The 19227-nt window shown below is 35.8% G+C and overlaps 1 protein-coding gene across 5 annotated transcripts in view; it reads left to right on the top strand.

The window, feature by feature from the left end:
* Nucleotides 1-19227, top strand: part of HDAC9 (histone deacetylase 9) — a 911013-nt gene that overhangs the window by 677552 nt on the left and 214234 nt on the right. For 4 of the 5 annotated variants that reach the window (XM_054496835.2, XM_063667493.1, XM_063667495.1 and 1 more), the window contains exons 15-16: nucleotides 4736-4856; nucleotides 9717-9766. In XM_054496835.2, the coding sequence (XP_054352810.1) occupies nucleotides 4736-4856; nucleotides 9717-9766 (171 nt within the window). Of the gene's footprint in view, nucleotides 1-4735; nucleotides 4857-9716; nucleotides 9767-17841; nucleotides 17991-19227 lie in introns of those variants that run through there. The other variant, XM_054496837.1, reaches the window with a different exon arrangement.

The following is a 19227-nucleotide window of genomic DNA, read 5'->3' as shown; positions in this document are numbered from 1 at the left end:
AAGTTGGACATTTTCTCTTAGTTTGGAACTGCCACAAAATGAGCCCTTTCATGTCCACAATAATGCCAAACCAATGCAATCCATCTGTTCTGCTAAATTATTTCTAGTTCCCTAACCAAAGGCACTGCTTTTTCATGCATTTTATCATGATTTTATGCCCTTTATTATATTTTACAAAAGGTTCTGATTCCTCCAGGGCCAATGAGAACTGATTAGGACACTGGCCTCAATCCAGGCTTTGAACACAGGAGGGAAAGGAATAGAACTGTTTCCTTTTTTCCCTGCTCCTTGGCAGAAAAAAATATGAATCTATACCGTGTGTGTGCTCTGTGTGTGGGTGGGTGTGGGTAGGCTGCATTTTATCCTGTCACAGTATGACTTTGTAGATCATGTTCAGAACATTTCTTCTATAATCGGGATGCATTAACGGGCTATGTTTCAGAAAGACTGTTTCTTTAAGAAAGAACCACAGTGTGTCGTGAGACTCAATGATATGGTCATTTTAAATGACTTTGGTCAAATTCCCAACCTGAATATAGACTGTTTAGGGTTCTGAACTAAACATGATCACATTCCTAAGCACAGAGTAAATGCTCAGTGAACGTAGCTCCTTTTCTGACTCTCAGGGAAGAAACTAAGTGCACGTCACAGGGAATGATAAGGTAACAATGAACACAGTCCTACATCACAAATTTCTTTATTAAGAAGGTGACAAAAGCTATGAGGTTTCATTCCTAGGCCTGTGTTGGTAAGGCATTTAAGACCTGTATTGACTCCAAGTGAGAAATCCCCAGATGAAATCAATTCCTTACTTGCATTGAGTGCCCCAATATGTTCAGAATTCTTAAAAATCTTTTTGGGCAGACTATCATAGATAACTTTACGTAGATATCCTTCAGACCAAGTATCTCCGAGAATAGAAATCAGTACTCCGTAAATTAAGATTATCAAAACACTTTAGCCTATTTTTTGACTCATTATGCTATTGACCTTTAACTCAAGAGAGCATTGAGAGAGAGAAATGAAAGAATAAAGGGTACGCATGAAGTAGAAAATATGAGAAGTGATTAAGTGGGAATATCTATATTTAAGCCTACACAAATAAAATACTAAATTACTGATGGTAATACCAGAAAATGGGAACTGGTGAAGATTTCAATATGAAAGGAAAAGTTGAATGTGACAAATTTAAGGCATTTATACAAGTGAGGCAAAACGGAATTACTCCAGGAGATCCTGTGTGTTAAGGAATAAAGAAAGCTGTTGCTCTTTCAGAATTTTCAGCTTAATCATCCACCAAGTTCTCCTAGCAGTGTCTCTGTGAGATACGAATTTCAAAACATGCTTTTTCCAGATCCTATCTGCAGGTAGAAACATTTTTTTTTTTTTTTTTGGTACTGAATTAGTTTCCACTGCTCTCTTTCTGTAGAAACATGTTCACTATGTTTGTGGGCTGTTCTCTAGCAACCAAAGAAGCAGAAGGTGATTGCCAAGAATAAGTACTTCCTTATATTTAGTGAAATTTTTTTTAAAAATATTTATAATAATAATAATAAGAGCCAGTGTAAAATAGTTGCCTAGGGTCAAAAGAAAGAATAAGGAGAAGGAGAAAAAGATAAATCAAAGTGAAAACTTAGGAATAGTGGTACATTTTAATGACAAGGATGGGGCCTGGAGTATAGCTAGCGGAGAAAACTGTTAGAATAAGTCAATGCTAGACAGCTGGGCCAAATGTGCTGTCTTTACTGTTAGTTGACTGATCTTACACAAGGGGATGACCGATTCAGCAGGTTTCATCTTATCGGGGTCCCCAAACCCTGGGCCACGGACCACTACTGGTCCATGGCCTGTAAGGAACCAGGCTGCACAGCAGGAGGTGACTGGCAGGTGAGTGGGTGAAGCTTCATCTGTATTTTCAGCTGCTCCCTGTTGCTTGCATCACCATCTGAGGTCAGCAGCGGCATTAGATTCTCATAGGAGCGCTAACACTATTGTGAACTGCGCATGTGAGAGATCTAGGTTGAGCGCTCCTTATGAGGATCAAATGTCTGATGATCTGTCACTGTCTCCTATCACCCCCAGATGGGACCATCTAGTTGCAGGAAAGCAAGCTTAGGGCTCCCACTGATTCTACATTATGGTGAGTTGTATAATTATTTCATTACATATCAAAATGTAATAATAATAGAAATAAAGTGCACAATAAATGTAATGTGCTTGAATCATCCCGAAGCCATCTGCCCCACTTTTTTGTCTTCCACAAAACTGGTCTCTGGTGGCAAAAAGATTGGAAACCGCTGTTCTTATGACTTACTAGCACTTCAGCTACTGTCAATTACAGTGAATCCTGTTAGCAGATTAGTGCTCAAATGTGTGATTGAGCATTCAGCTAGAGTCAGTGGGATTGTGGGAGAATAAGAAAAGGTGTTGGACAAGCATAGAGTGCATGGTATGCAAATTTACATGACTAGTGTATGAACACATCAAGATATACTTAATGGTATTTAATGTTATACCAGAGGTAAAAATGTAATTTATAGATGAAGAGAATCTTTATAGACATGAAGAAAGGGGAAAAAATCAATGAAAGTTTATGATAGTCATCAAAACATGGGTCTGATCATTAGATGCAGAACTGACATTGTTTAAGATACTGATGTTTCACTGTATCAGCATATATGATCGTAGTGGCTATGGATTTCAAAGATCCATAGAAAGAAGAGCTCGAAGCCCTCTTATTTCATGGTGTTCATTATTCTGCCAGACTCGGATTGGTTGCCACATTCTGTTTTCCAATGCCCTGCTCAGTCCAATTTTAGATGACTCAAACCATGGACTTACCATTATTTATCTTGAGGGATTCTCCACCCCCTGAAATCTCACAGTTAAAACGTTTCTGTTTAATGTTGCCTTCGAATTTTCTCATGCTTATTTTGTCTCTTTACATGTCATCCTACTTCTTTGGTTGTTCTGGTCTTCCATAAACTTTCCCATATTGAATGTTTCCCAGCAAGATATTTTCTTATCAATCAGAAAGATGGCTGACCAGAAGGCCATCATTAAATTTTTCTTAGTCTTCAGCATCAGAATTCTGATCTTACTCACCTGGAATAATTTCTCTAAATCATATTTTTAGTTTTCTAGTAATTTGAATTGGGTTAGACAATGCTGAATGATAGCATCAAAAACAGAGAACTTCAATGATATACAAAGAAAGTTCCATAAGTATTCATGAGTTTATTCAGCATGTAAAGGCAGTGTTAATGAGATTTTGCTTTAATCACTCCCTTCCTGTTACCCCTGCAGACCCCCACCAATCCTCCCTCACTGTGACCTGATCATTTATTTTCAATGACAAGCACAGCTCTGCCTCCTGCCCAGTAAATGCTGAGGAATTGTCAGATATTGAAGTGTTCCTGGCCTGCCCCTTCAGTGAACCACACATTAACATTGAAGAGTCTGGCAGTAGCTGCATCACCTTAAACTAGGGAAACTGAATGTGGAATTGTCCTCGTCCTGAGAGAGGTGTTGTCACCTGATGTTTCCAGGTTACCTGGTGGTTCCTTGGTCAGTAACATGAAAGGAAAGCATTCCCTGAACAGATTCTCCTTGAATTTCACTGTTGTTCTGTACTTAAATATTAACTTACAGCTGCCTTGTGGTTATATATATTTTTAAGTGAAATATTAATACTGTCTCTGTAATACTAGAAAGCACAGCCATTTCCAAAAGTTAAGGCTAGTTAACTTCATGCACCAGCACAATATTTATCAGGCTCACAGATGTGCCAACTGGGGAATGTAGTGAGAAAGAACACTTTGCATATTGGATAATTGAGGTTTGACCTAATGAACAGTTTTGCCTGTGTTGAAGGGCTGTAATTTGTTAGATGGAGTGAAAGTCTCTGCCTAGCCTGTTTGGAAAAAATTGATGGAGTCTAGAGTGTCTCAAACAGTGTCTGATTAAACAGCAGGTTTTGTTTTCGTTTAATTTCCAATCTGTCAGAGACTAATACTCATAAAAAATGTTAAAAATGAAATATGGCAAAAATGAAATAAAAATTGAAGAGATACAAGATTATAGTAGATTCAAAAGACATAAAAATACTGTCAAATTGCCATAAAAGTTTCTAAATATTGATCTGAATTTCTGTACTGACCTCACTACAGGCCATTAATAAGCAGATATTGACCTGTTATTGATCCCATGGGACACAGTTTGAGGAACATTGGTTTAAACTAATACTACTGTGAGGCTCACACATGGGAAGTGATTAGCCTATCTGTGATCATCAAGTTCATTAAAATGAAATGGTATTTATTTATGTCCTTCAAGAAGGAATAAGGAATGTGTTCTAACAACTTCTTTGGGTAAGTGTAAAATAAGATTGTAATAAATTTAGTTATCAGCTGAATAGTAGCCCCTGTTGGTTTTTAAGCTGATACTTTACAAAAGAGTTAACTATTAATTTCTGTGTTATAGCTTTCCCTTCCATGCCAAATAAGAATATACTTTATGTCAGTTGCCCATTTAGGTATAAGCAATCTGTTGGATCTGAACCTTCCATACACTCATTTTTCAAATATTATTATGGTACTTTACTAAGCAAGTCAGTGTCACATTCCTACATGATGGAATTCAGCCCATTATTAATCATCTTAAATGTGACTTGGGGTCTCATTTTCTTCTAAATGTTGTCAGTGGAGTACTGTTGGCTTCTGCTATTTTCTTTCAGCGAATTCAAGGTCGAAAAGCCAGCCTGGAGGAAATACAGCTTGTTCATTCTGAACATCACTCACTGTTGTATGGCACCAACCCCCTGGACGGACAGAAGCTGGACCCCAGGATACTCCTAGGTCTGTACGGGCCTCCTCTGTACCGGGAACAGCACATTCCAGCACTATCATTAGTCAATGCTGGTGTCAGTTCGAAATACTTGGCAAGTAGTGCAACAAAAAATCAGTTTTTCCAACAGCTTTGCTCCGTGGAATGAGTCATTTGCAATAGAAGCCATTGTAGATTAAGAAAATCCTGCATTAGAAAATGACAATGTAGGTTCCATGATGTTTACTTTAAAATTAACCTTCATTTGAATAACATTTGTCCAATGTGTTTCTGCATATAGAAAAAACTACATTGCTGAATTTGTTTATTATGTTTTCAAACTTAAAGTAGAAATGATTCACACATGCTTTATGCAAATTTCTTTTCACCATTCCCATTTTTTTTTTGTATCTTTTAGTTCTTTGTTCTATGACCTTAAGAAACAAAGGAAATAGTACAACTTGTATTAAGTGAAAACTCAATACTACTATACCCATCACACTACATTTTATAGCAAGATTGCAAATCTATTTATTGCCTTACCTTTGGAATTAAATAATACATTCAATGCAAAACTAGAAAACTAATAAACAGTTTTTTGTTAATGTATGATTTTTTGAAATTTTATCATCAGATTTTAAAATAAAATTTATGTTGCAGAACTTTATATAAGCTTTATATGAGTGATAGAAACTACAGGTTTCTGGAAGAAAAATCAGTGACAAACCTTATTTTAGCTGAAATGATAATATTGTTTTATTAACTTTTTATAAGTGAATAACTATCTAACATTGGCAATAGATGCTGACAGGATCATGTTTTAAATGTTTTAACTAAAAAAGACATTTTAGGAGTTTTTCCTTCAAATAAATGTATTGCGTCAGCTCTAAGTTATTGAACTCTTTCACCTAATTCAATGTTATTTCAAAATTGTTTTATGTTAACTGGTCCTCAACAATTTGAAAGCAAGTAGATAACATATAGTAGGTAGGTGTCTTGGAAAGCAATTGTAAGGAAGAATTAACAGTTACTCATTATAACACTTACAATATACCTTTTTAAACAAGTGGCAAGCATCTCTAAGTTTGTGAAGTGCAGGCATATGAGTGAGCATAAATATGCCCACACATGCGTGTAACAGTATAGGTAGCAGTAGCTTGGGGAGAAGTAAGACCAAAGGGGAATTCATAAAGATTATCCAATTTTTAGGAAGTACATTGCTAATATTTGATGATTAAAAAAAGTATACTATCAAATTAACATTATATATTAATATGAATACAAATAAATCAATCTAAACATATATGCTCATTTTTTTCTTTCTATTTTAGAAACCAGTCTCTGTACATGTAGATACTTTCCATAAAATACCTCTTTTGCTGCAAATATTGTATAATAATTTTTCTTATTTTAACATGAATCAATAATCCTGCTCAACTAACCAAAAAGATGAAGTAAACCAGACATTTTAATTGTCATGATTTTATGAGGTCATAATACTCAAGCATTTAAACATAGGAGACTGTGTCCATGTCATTATTTTTTAATTGAGTTAAGAAAAAACAAGTAGAAAACCTCCCCCACTTTTTAAAAATCTCTGGTCCTAAAGTATAAATCAACCTTCCAACTTTGTTGGAACAGGCTGGGATTGATCAAATTGTGAATATAAACACACACTTGATATTTGAAAGGTACTCCTAAACAACCATTGTTCCACATTTTAAGAGAAAAGACATATTTATAAGATAAACGAAGTTTAAACTTTTGCAACATCAAACTTTTATTTATAAACATGGCGATGTTTTTTTTAAAAAATTTGACTCTTTTGAACAGACCTATTTTTTGTAAAATATTTGATGTGCATATCATTTTTAAATTTGATGATTTTAAAATGAAATTCCATTTATAATTTTAACTTGGACAAAGGTTCTTTTCATGTATGTATGTGATGAAAGCAGCAAGTACCTATGATTCAAAGTTTAAAATTTTAATCTAAATAAATTAGCCATTTATCTCATTAATTTTGAACATTTGATGTGAAATAATATTCCTACAGTTGATAATCTTAGAGTTAGCATTCTATACATGTGTGGAGTTTCATATACGCTTCTGTGATCATTGCAACAATTTCAATATTGTGTGTGGGCTACATAAGTACACAGAAACAGGGATGTTTCATTCTATCAGGCCTTCAGGTAGAGCACTAAATTCAACCGTATCAACACTTCAAAACTACTTCTCTTTCCCTAGCGTATCCAAACGTTTAGCTAATTTTTCTCAATCTCAGTTCAAAGTCAGTAATTCTGTTCTTTTTAAAGGTTAACTTTTAATACTTTTTTGCTTTTTGTGAAATTTGGATTCTTCTGGCTTTTTTTATTGTTGTTGTTGTTTGTTTGTTTGTTTGTATCTGGAAGACTGGATTGAAGCTGCCATGTGTGAATGTATAGAAATTCATAATTGTCAAGATGTTTTCTCTCTTTTTATCCCTTCCTTTCACTTCCATATATTTTACTACATCCCCCAGTTCCTCCCAAACACAGATGGGAGATGTCTTTTCTGAGTTAAATTAATGCTATTTCCCTTGATAGTTGTGTTCTAGAGTTAGGAGGAAGGGTTTAAATAAAAGTTCAGTATGACCAGACCTATCAGTCTTTGTATCTTGAAAGACATCTATAGAAGATAACATAATTGGATTTGAAAATGAACATCATTTATCTCTTTAAATACTCTAGACCCTGTAAGGTTACATTGAAAAGACATTCTCTCCAATTATTTCTGGTGCAAGGTTTTCCTTAGCATTAATATTCCTGTTGCTCTTATGACCAGTTTCATAATCTTGCGGCTAGCCAAATTTTAGTGCATTGATAAGACAATATAATTAAAAATACATCCAGTCAGTTTGGTGAAATAAAATTTTCTTGCCTATTTCTAAATTTAAAGTATCAATTATATGCCTGTTTTGTATTATGTAAACAATCTCCTAAGTAGGTATTAAATAATAGTATTAAATAGAACTCTCCTAAGTAAGATACTTATTTTGCTAATTCTCTTGGGGGTTAATAATTTTTTAAAATAACTCTTAAAAATTAATTTATTGGCTGGGCACAGTAGCTCATGCCTCTAATCCCAGCACTTTGGGAGACCGAGACAGGAGAATCACGAGGTCAGGAGATGGAGACCAGCCTGGCAAACATGGTGAAACCCTGTCTCTACTAAAAATACAAAAATTAGCCAGGTGTGGTGACACGCACCTGTAGTCCCAGCTAACGGGAGGCTGAGGCAGAAGAATTGCTTGAACCCGTTAGGTGGAGGTTGCAGTGAGCCGAGATCGCACCACTGCACTCTAGCCTGAGCAACAGAGCGAGACTCCGTCTCAAAAAAAAAAAAAAAAAAAAATTAACTATGTTATAATATTATCTTCATTCCTGTTTGTTGACTATGAAGAATTCAGACACTAAAATGTACATATATATTTTAATTTCACAGGTGATATATGAATATACTCTTGCCAAATATTCAAGGATACAGTTATATTTTTGTTAGGAACAACAACATAAGAAAACTTTACTTCTCCTCAGAAATTTTGATGTGCCTTTTACTGGTACCAATATTGCAGTTTTAATATTATTTTATGATTTTTATTTCTATTTTTAATTCTGTTGATTTCTCATCTTTTTGTTAAAATAAAGATCTCTCTTTATAACTAGATGGCTTCATTTGCACATACATTTTCTTTATCATTTTCCATCTTTCAGTAGTTGCATTTAAAAAACCAACTCATATGATTTATTGTTTTCAAAACAAACTCTCTTCTGTGACAATAAAAGCTATTTAGACTTTTACTGACATGGCATATGAATTCTACTACAAACCTGTTTTCAATTTTAATTTCTCATTTCATTGACCATCAATAGAACAAATTAATGGGATAGGTGAATTGGAAATTTGTACCTGGTTCTACCACTGAACTGCTGAGTGACATGCCAGAGTCCCTTCAGGACCATTTGACTAGGAAATAGAAATGTTCACTGCCTTTCCCCGTGATTACTCCACAGACAGATTTTAATGTTAAAGATTTAGTAGCAGTTACTACTGTTTTTCTCTATTCGTGTAGTAGATAATGTAGAAAATAAAAGTACAGGTAAACAAAATAATTACTAAAAATCCCATGAAACACCAGTTCTAAGAGATATTCACAATTCAGTTTTGGGCATATATTTTTAAAGAAGATATTTTATATTGATATTGATGTTATATAGATCCCCAAATGGGATTATTTTTCATAGTGTACCGTTTAAAAAATTGTGGATGTTAGAAGTGGCTTATGGTGTACTTGGCTTTAGCTCTATCTTAAAGTTGATATAGCTACTTATAACCAGCTATACTTAGTTATGTCTTAAGTAGAAATTAAAAATAAGTCTGTACATTTGAGAAGATATTTTAATATTTGAAATATTTTAAAAATGACCGTATATGATGGCATAAACCTTGTAGCTCAAAACATCCCACTAAATGAATATACTCAGTGAATAGCTGAATTGGTTACCATAAATTTAAAAAATTGTAATGTATAATATAGACATGTAGGCCAACTTAAAAAAAATCTTGTGACCCAAATCTCATGAGCATGCGTTTATTCATGTGGGGCAATAGACTCTACATGCAATAATATTTATATTGATTTGCTTTTAGTTCTTATTTGTGTATACAGATAGGCAGAACAATGATATTCTGAAAATTAACTGTGTTGAATAATTGGTCTGAAGTTTTATTAATTTTTGCATCAAATGATAAATACCACGTGACATATTATTATGTGTTAATAAACACCAACATTTTAAAAACTATATAACCCCCTTTACCTATATTTTTTATGTCTTCTTACTGTATAGGTGATGACTCTCAAAAGTTTTTTTCCTCATTACCTTGCGGTGGACTTGGGGTAAGTACAAGTTGGTTTACTGCCTTTAAATAACATAAAATTACAAAAATAAAATCTTTTTTGATTTATCTCTTCAGTTATGTTTAAGGTTGTTTCTCAGTAAAAGTTATGCTAGACTTCAGAACTGCCTACATAATTTGCAGAGCTAAGTGCCAAGTAAAAATATGGCAGCCCTTGTTAAAAAAAATTCTTAAGAATTTCAAGATGGTGGCAATACAGAATTAAACCAAGAGCAAGGCCCTTCTAACTGTAAGTTCCCGTGTCACTGCACAGGTCACACACTCGTGAAGCCAGCTTTGCTAGGCCTTTATAGAGCTGGAGAAAACGTGCTGTAAGAGAGTTTAACACAGATTTGCAGCAGAATTCCATTTTCAATAGAATCACATTGAGTACGCACATACATTATATTTCTGGTGAAAATGGCATAAACTTCACAAAGTGCTTTGCATTATGGGACATTTTGTTTGTGAACCCCTTGGGGACGTTTTTGTCTTCAATAATTAAGGAAGCCTTTTGACTCAACATATTTAGACCATATTTCAAGGACAAATTTGTTAGAACACAGCAACACATGAAGAAAAATGTCTACATTTTTGTAGATGATTAGAACATATCCTATAACCTGAAATCTATTCAAAGTTAACCCTTACCAGTAACAAACCATCATCCTGTAGAACTAAGTGTTATGTTAGAACAACATAATTCTAGGTGAAGTTTTCAAAGACTAATGTATTTAAGTCAATTGACTCGATGTTGAAGGGAAAGAACAAAACTAGTCAAATGTATATCACGTTTTAAACAATTGTTTTGTGAGAACTAAATTTGATGCAAAGAAATCTCGAATATTTTCAGTTTATTCTATCATTTTGATGATGCCAGATTAGTGAGTTGTAGCCTTTTTTGTTCCTTTGCTTGTGATTCTGCTTACTCTGGAAAACAGAATGGTAGCTATATCCATTTGCCTCTGTGAGGACTTTACAGTCTGCCAACAAACAACTAAGTTCCAAAACAACCTGGTGAAACAGTCATTGTTATTAACACCATTTTGCAAATGAGAAAGTGAAGGCTGGGAGAAGCTAAGTTGTTTTCCTGAAGTCACACAGTAAAGGGTAAAAAGCTGCAAGTTTGGGGGTGATGTACACATCCTTGTCGAGGAGTTCCAAAAGAGCTTTCTAGACACTTTCATCTTTAACAAACTAGCCTCAGCTTCCCCCCACTCCCTCTGGGTCAGCAGTGCAGCAGTGTGGCTGATGTGGTATAACCCCTTTGTGACAGCTCACCAGTGACTTTTGCTTTTTGACCACCAGCGTGGGACAGTCATCATCCCGCATTAATCCTTGCTCATTTTTAGCCAACCTCCTGTGGAGCTGGGAGCTTGCAAAATCATTCTGGAGAGCAGAGGATAAGTTGACTTTTAAAATGGGTTTCACTGGCTTTGTGCTTATTGTCTAACATCTCAAATGGCTGTTTTATGAGAATGGCTGCCTACCTGTAAATGGGGCAAAAAATGAAACAAACCTAATGACTACTTAATGGGAACAGTGATGTGGAGGAAACCAAAGCTATTAAAAGGGTGGTGGTCATCAAACCCCACTCATTTAGAAGTATAGATGATCCCAGAGTTATGGTGGTTCAATTTATGATTTTTTGATTTTATGATGGTGCAAAAGTGTTACACATTCAGTAAAAACCATACTTTGAATATACAGCCATTCTATTTTTCACTTTCAGTACAGTATTCAATAAACTACATGAGATGTTTAACACTTTATTATAAAATAGGCTTTGTGTAGATGCTTTTGCCAAACTGTAGGCTAATGTAAGTGTTTGGCATGAATAAGGTAGGCTAGGCTAACCCATGATGTTTGGTGGGTTAGGTGTATTAAATTCTTTTTTGACTTAGGACATTTTCAAATTACAATGGGTTTATTGGGACTCCGTCATAAGTCAAAGAGCATCTGTATATTTAATGTATGACTCAGGACTGAACTGAGGCCATCTCCCTAGGACTCACCTCCCAAATCTGACCTGGGATGTGCTTTTAATTCACTATCCCTTCAATGCGAAGTTCCTCTGCTCAACTGCTCTAAACCCAAATTGACTTCTTATTTCTTACCTAGAACTGCTTTAGTAAACTCTTCAAAATGACCAAGGAGTGAATATTGGCTGCTTCCTCTGGACCAGTATATCAAACATAATGCGCAGTGTGGGTCACAGAGTAAGTCCTTAGTAATGTCCCTAGAGCTGACCTCACCTGGATGGTGGCAGCAGTGGTGGTGGATAAGTCTGGGGTAGGCCAGCAGAGGCAAAAGAAGGAGGCCTGCATTGTTAGTTTGACTCCATCAGTGCTGGAGAAGGTTGGAGAGATGTGATGCTTATGTAGGTCAGGGTGGGTGTGAATATGTGTGTGTGTGTGTGTGCAAGTTTGCACTTGCTGATGCTCTTGTGACCTAGTTTGACTCAGTATTTTTGTTTATAGGAATGAAATAGTTTTCTTAGCCTTTCAAAAGCCTTCTTGCCCTCTCAGATTTTTGGTTTTTGTACAAGTCCTAGGAGAAACCCTGGATCCTCTGGATTTAAGCCAGTCTAAATTTTCACCTCCAGGACAATCCCAGACAGATCAGCTATACAAAAGATCCCCAGTATGATCCCAGAGGGCCCCAACTTGGCAGCATGGGAGCACCCTAGAGATTTTGGAAATTACCGAAATGGCTTTTGTCTTAAGGCATGGTTCTGTCTCAAATTACTTAAGAGGGACCTGTTGGTTTCCATTCTGAAATACTCAGTGATCCCCAATTGTTAAAGTAAACTCCAGTTCCTTAGAATATATAACTTCATTCTAGAGGGGTTTGATATATACCTACAGAATACTGATGGGTTAACTGGCTTTTGAGGACACTACCTGGGACATTATGAAATCAGAACATCTCTACTTCTCATTAAAATTTCCCCTAAAATTGCACATGGTAATTTAGTGTTGGTCAAGCAGCTCAGTGGATCAACGATATTTAAGGTGCTGTGAAATGTACTCTCCAGAACTGCATTTCGAGCAACAATGTCAAGGTTTCTGAATTCCTTTGTGTTTGCTTTTCATTTTGTTCAGTTATTATGGCATGACTCATTTCTGATTCCTGTGTGATTGCACTACAAGAAAATGCACCAGTTGAAAAGAACATTTGACCAAATCCCAGGACTTGGTCATTGTGTAGTAAAATAGATAATTAAGGGACTCTGGAAACAAGAGCCAGTGCAGGATCACTTCAGTTCTCACTCCTCAGGGTATGTCACTAAAAATAGTGATCATTTTCCTGGCCATCTGACCTGCTGCTGTGTGAAGAAATCTTGAAGTCATTTCTCAGCCTCATTTTCCCCCTCTTCACTTGATAGGCCACAGAAAAACCCACAAAAGCAAGGACGAGCAGGCTTTTATGATAATGTCGTCATCAGCTCCCAGCTTCAAACGCTTCTGCGGCTTTTGAGTTGTCATTTATAACTTGGAACTGAATCGACCCATAATTCCCCTGATACACTTAGAGAAATTGATAACAGACTCTGCGCTTCTTTTATGGCTCAGAGGAGGCAACTCCAATCACATCACTATTGGCAGGCAATATTATTTTTTGACATGGTTGTAAAAGTATAAAGGGGCTTATGGCATTTGTTTAGATGAGGAATGGGCTCTCAAGCTGTGCTGGGGTTTACAGGACCAGATCAGTGAGAAGCAAAGGGAATATGATGTTTGCAAACAGGATATGATTTTATATAAGTTTGGGTTTCAGGCTCTGTTCCCTGGGGAAAGCCCTGCAGACAGCAGAGAATTCCACTTTTATCCTACAGCAGACAAGCTCCCAGGGCCAAAAGGCAGAAAAATAAACGTGGTCAATGGGCAGTGTCAGACCCTTGATTGGAAGAGGAGGAGCTGTGGACAAGGGAGAACAATCCCCTAAGAGGACTGAGGATTTGCAGGGCACGGGCACAACTGGGACCTGACTAAGTGGTTGAAGATATGCAAAAAGAAACTCTAAAAGGTTTAACGAAGGCACCTTCTCCAGCAGCGACTCAGTCAATCTGTGAACACAAAGCTAACTTTTTATTACAACTTTTACTCTGTTCATATTCTGTTTGATTACACCTAGATCCGACACACTTAGGAACGTCATTTTTGTGATTGGGGAAGGGGAGATGGGGAGAAGGATTAGGTGATTATGAGAGGGTAGTAATTTAAGGCCCATTTCAATTGTTCTGAGGTTTTCTGCAAACGTTTCAGGTGTATAGCAACTATACTCACTATGCGAGAGGCAGATTTGGATGAAATGTCTTAAATTTTCTTTTATCTTGTCAGAATTAAAATGTAAGCTCACCCCTCTTATTTATAAATTTACAGATATGTGTGTGTGTGTGTGTATATACAAGAAATATTGTATATATAAATACATAATCAGGAGAAAAATCTATTTTACACCACATGTATATCTTCATATTATTTTTCTAATTATTACACCACATTGGTCCTTCACATTTATTCTCCCCAGTACCAGTAAATAATATCCTAGTGGCAAGCCCTACAAAGAGCTGCTCTGGTGTTTCCCTCTATTATAATACTAGGGAATGGATTTTGTTTTATGACCACATCTATGGACATATAGTTAAACTCGATGTGACAAAAGCTTGGTTAATAATGCAATTTACTGCTGTGATTTAGGATGGTCATCTTTGAAACAGAACGAATATTTTCAAAGCCATAACGTGTGCCATCAGATAAGGCATGAAGGGCAGGAAGAATAAGATAAGGCTTGTTGTTGATGACTAGACAAGGTGCAGCATGCAAAAACCAATGAGACAAGACCACTGCTGTCAATCTCAATTGCTCACAGCCTAGCCATTGGGCTGGTTTAGAAAAATGCTAAGCTATGAGAGCACAGAGAAGGCAGCTTTTAAAACAGCAAAGAAAGAAGAGGGTATGGAGGTTACTCAAGCAGTTATAAGCTAAATTTTCAAGAAGAATTAGCAATAAATGTATGTGAGTTGTGTGTTGGGGATGGTGTGAGGACAGGTCATGGGAGGCAGCCAGGCATTGACTGTTCAGGCAATAGAACACACTATATTTCTGACAATTGCACCAAGCTGTTGCCAATTAGTAGGGAATTTTTTTCTTCCAAAAAAGGAGGGAAAAACCCCACCTTCTGTTTATGCCAAAACTTTGCATGTTCCTGAGGTTTTAATATTGACTTAGGAACCTCTTTCTTCATATGTTATTTCAACCCAATTATCCTGAGCAAGCACAATGCCTTTTGTTACATCAGCAGAAAGAGGAGGGGGTAACATCTGCTTCTCACATGCAGTAATCAGGGTAATGTTAATTTCCCTCCTATTAATGTTCAACTCAAACCTGGCTTGCAATCAGTACTTCATTTCCTCCACTGTTGCTATCAAAGAGGTATCACAAACTTTTTCCCTCCAGCACAATAAAAGGATCCACCCTGATTTGGAATCTCTCTTTTTTATATCTCCTCTTCCTAATTGTATCTGGATTTTCATCAGCTTCAGACTTGATGCAGTTGATAGTAGCAAGAACACCCCATGGCACCTGGCAAAATTAAAACTGATAAGCCACCTTAATGAAACTGACAATTTAGTTTCATGTTGCAAATTCTATAAAAAGATTATATTGCCTCAGACTTGGAAAAAATGTATGAAATATTATTAAAATCAGGGAATTCCTTCTAAATTGCAAAGGAAGTTTCCAGTATTGCATAGATTATGCTAATTGTGTCTACTCAATAATAGTTGTCGGGATGTAGACAACACTCCCTACAGAGATACGCATGTATACATTACTCTGTGTATGGGACAAAATGTGAAAATGCGTAGAATCATTAAGCATCTAATGTCCATTGCAAGAAAGAAGAAAATGAGAGAAGAAAACCTTAATTTCCTCCTTAATTCACTTAGTTGCAGCATCTCATCTGTGATTAAATTCTTTCTATTGCTTTGACATTGTGGCTAAGTACAACAAGATGCATTTTGAAATAAGAATACTTCATTTTCTTATTTAAAGTAAACATGAATATCACAAAGCTGTTAAAATTCTTCTGGTGCCAAAATGAGATGGCTAAAAAAATGCCATCATCAAAGCTTTATGTGTGTTTTTTACATTATTGGGGCCATAAGACCTATTTTTTTAAAAAACTGTGTATACATACACACACACACACATACACACACATGTATAAAAGCAACTATTTGTACCAAAGTAATGTCAATAACAGGGAGGAAGAAAACGATTATGAACATTGAGACAAGAAGAAATTGAGCCTTAGGCTCTGTAGTTGCTGAAGGTAAATGGATTTGACGAAATTTAAATTTCTATCTAACTTAGAAGATCTGTGGCTCGATTAAATAAAAACTGAGAAAGTAAAACATACTTGAATAAATTTGAAAATATGATCATCTACTAATTGCTATTTCTGACTGCCAAGGAGACGTTAGGCTTAAATCAAATGAAAATTTAGAGTAGACAAAGGAAATGGTACTACCTAAAAAAAAAAATAATTCTTGTAACAGCCTGAAATACAGCTACATTCAGGCACACCTAAGCTTTTCATTTTAAGGTGAAGTAACAGCATTTGTATTTTTCATCTGTCATATTTCCACTCTGAATAGTTAGTTCCAGATCTAGATATTCACTCCTGTAACAAACTAATATTCAATATGTAAAACTGATGTGTCATTATTGGATTTGTCTTTGTGAAGTATTTTAACCACAAATTTAGTAAAGCATAACTTCTAAACTTTCATTAATGGAGAACAACAGTTTTTTTTTTCAAAATTCAAAACCAAAATAAATTAGCTCACTGAATGCTTGAGCCATAAGCAGGCAGTTCACAGCAGAATCCCTAGGATTTAATCATTCCCCAACTCAATAAAAACCCATAGCTTCTGAGTTTTAGACTAGCAGTATCATTATTGCTATAGAGTATCTTAACTTTAAATAAAAAATCTAAGTAAAATAAAGGAATTAAATGACTAAGCAATGATTCTCTTAGCAATAGAGCATGCATTGAGTCATTGTTTCTATGAAGACTGATAAGACTATTAAAGGACTAATATATTTGATATTTATATGCACCTGAAATCATTTGGTGAATTTATTCCATTATATTCTAAATATTATGATTTATATAATCTCTAATTGATATTTACTATAGATACAAACAGACTTACCTTGGAAATATTGCAGATTCAGCTCCAGAGCAACACAATAAAGCAAATAGCACAATAAAGTGAGTCACACAAATGTTTTGTTTCTCAGTGCATACTAAACTTATGTTTATACTGTCCTGTAGTCTATTAAGTGTACGATAACATTATATCTTTAAAAATGTACATAATTTTAAAACTATGTTTAAAAATCCTAATGATCATCTGAGCCTTCAGTGAGTGGTAATCTTTTTGCTGGTGCAGGGTTTTGCTTCAATATTGAGGGCCTTATTCTGGATAAAGCTTTGGCTCAAGGGAATGTGGTTGGGTTGATCTTCTGTCTAGACCACTCAAACTTTCTCCATATCAGCAGTAAGGCTATTTCACTTTTTCTTAGCATTTGTGTGTTCACTGCAGTAGCACTTTTAGTTTCCTTTAAAACCTTTTCCTTTGCATTCACAACTTGGCTAACTGTTGGGCACAACAGGTCTAGTTTTCGGCCTATCTCAGCTTTCAACATGCCTTCTTCACTAAGCTTAATCATTTCTAGCTTTTGATTGAGAGTGTTGAGAGTGAGAGACGTGCAACTCTTCCTTTTACTTGAAGACTTAGAGGCTATCGTAGGGTTATTAACTTGTCTAATTTCAATATTCCTGAATATTAGGGAATAGGGAGGCCTGAGAAAGAGAAGAGTTGGAGGAAAGACTGATTGGTGGAGCAGAAATCACACACAATATTTATCAATTAAGTTCACTGTTTTATATGGGCACAATTCATGGTGCCCCAAAACAATTATAATAGTAATATCAAAGATGACTGATCACAGATGGGCATAACAGATAAAATAATGATAAAAAACTTTTGAAATATTGCAGGAATTACCAAAATGTGACACAGAGACAGGAAGTGAGTACATGCTGCTGGAAAAATGACACCCATAGACTTGCTCAACTTGGTGTTGCCACAAACCTTCAATTTGTAAAAAATCAAAGTATCTGAAAAGTGTAATAAAGTGAAGCACAGTAAAACAAGGTGTGCCTGTACAGAGTATCTTTCTGACGATATGTAAGCACTTCTCAAAATGACTTGTATCATTTTGAGATGGGACCATTTAAGGAATAAAAACCAAGACCTACAAGTAGTGAAATTCTTTGCTGCTAAATAGATTTCTTTCCTTAATCTATTGCCTCTAAAGACAATTTACCATCCATTCATTCATTATTAAATAAGCATGTACTGTCCAGTACCATCCTATGTGCTAAGTATGAAGCAACATGTAGACTCACATTTTTTCTTATGTTGTGTTTTTTTTCCTTTTCAATTCCCACTCACATATCTTATCATACTTATCACTTAGACTCTGCATTGATTTTCTTCTATTCATAATTGTCAACTCTGGTAGGAAAGGCCTGGGAGTTCATAGGACTAAGGAAAGAAGATAATCAGAATATCCATACTCAGTTGAATAAGATTCAAATTCAGTAGCCTAATGAAACAGTTCTACGAGATGGCCTTCTTGTCTCAGCTTTCTTTGATGGAGGCATCCAATTTTTTATTTGTTTGTTGGAGACAGGGTCTTGCTCTGTCGCTCAGGCGGGAGTACAGTGGCACAATCACAGCTCATTGCAGCCTCAACCTCCTGGGCTCCAAAGATCCTCTTGCTTGAGCTTTGTTAAGAGCTAGGAGCTAGGAATACAGGTGCACACCACCACATATATTTGGCTTTCTTTTTTTTTTTTTTTTTTTTTTTTTGTAGAGATGTTGTCTCACTATGTTGTTCTGGCTAGTCTCAAACTCCCTGCCTCAAGCAATCCTGCCACCTTGGCCTCCCAAACTGCTAGGATTAGAGGCCTGAGCCACTCTGCCTGGCAAATTCTCATTCCAAGAGCTAGGAAGCCTAGTATCCAGCATCAATCCACAACTCCATTAATAGCAAATGTGGAAGAAGTTCAAAGACCAGTGCTCACTGGTGCAGACTATTCTCTGTGCTTCTGAACTTACTCTACTCACAATTTCCAATTTTCACAACTTGGGACAGAATTCATTTGCTCACTTATTTAGTAATTTATTTATACAGCAAATGCTTATTGAATGCCTACTGTGTGCCCGGAACTGCAAATACAGTACTGAACAAAACAGAAAACGTTTTATCCTACTGGAACTTATATTCCAGTTGAGGAGACAAATAAGCAAGAATGAATGACTTTAAATATATATGCATGTATGTGATGATGATGAATGCTATAGAGAAAAGGAAGCAA

Source organism: Pongo pygmaeus, chromosome 6 (genome assembly GCF_028885625.2).
Source record: "Pongo pygmaeus isolate AG05252 chromosome 6, NHGRI_mPonPyg2-v2.0_pri, whole genome shotgun sequence".
NCBI lineage: Eukaryota > Metazoa > Chordata > Mammalia > Primates > Hominidae > Pongo > Pongo pygmaeus.
Note: the sequence above shows the minus strand (reverse complement) of the source record. Positions and strands in the feature narration are given on the sequence as shown.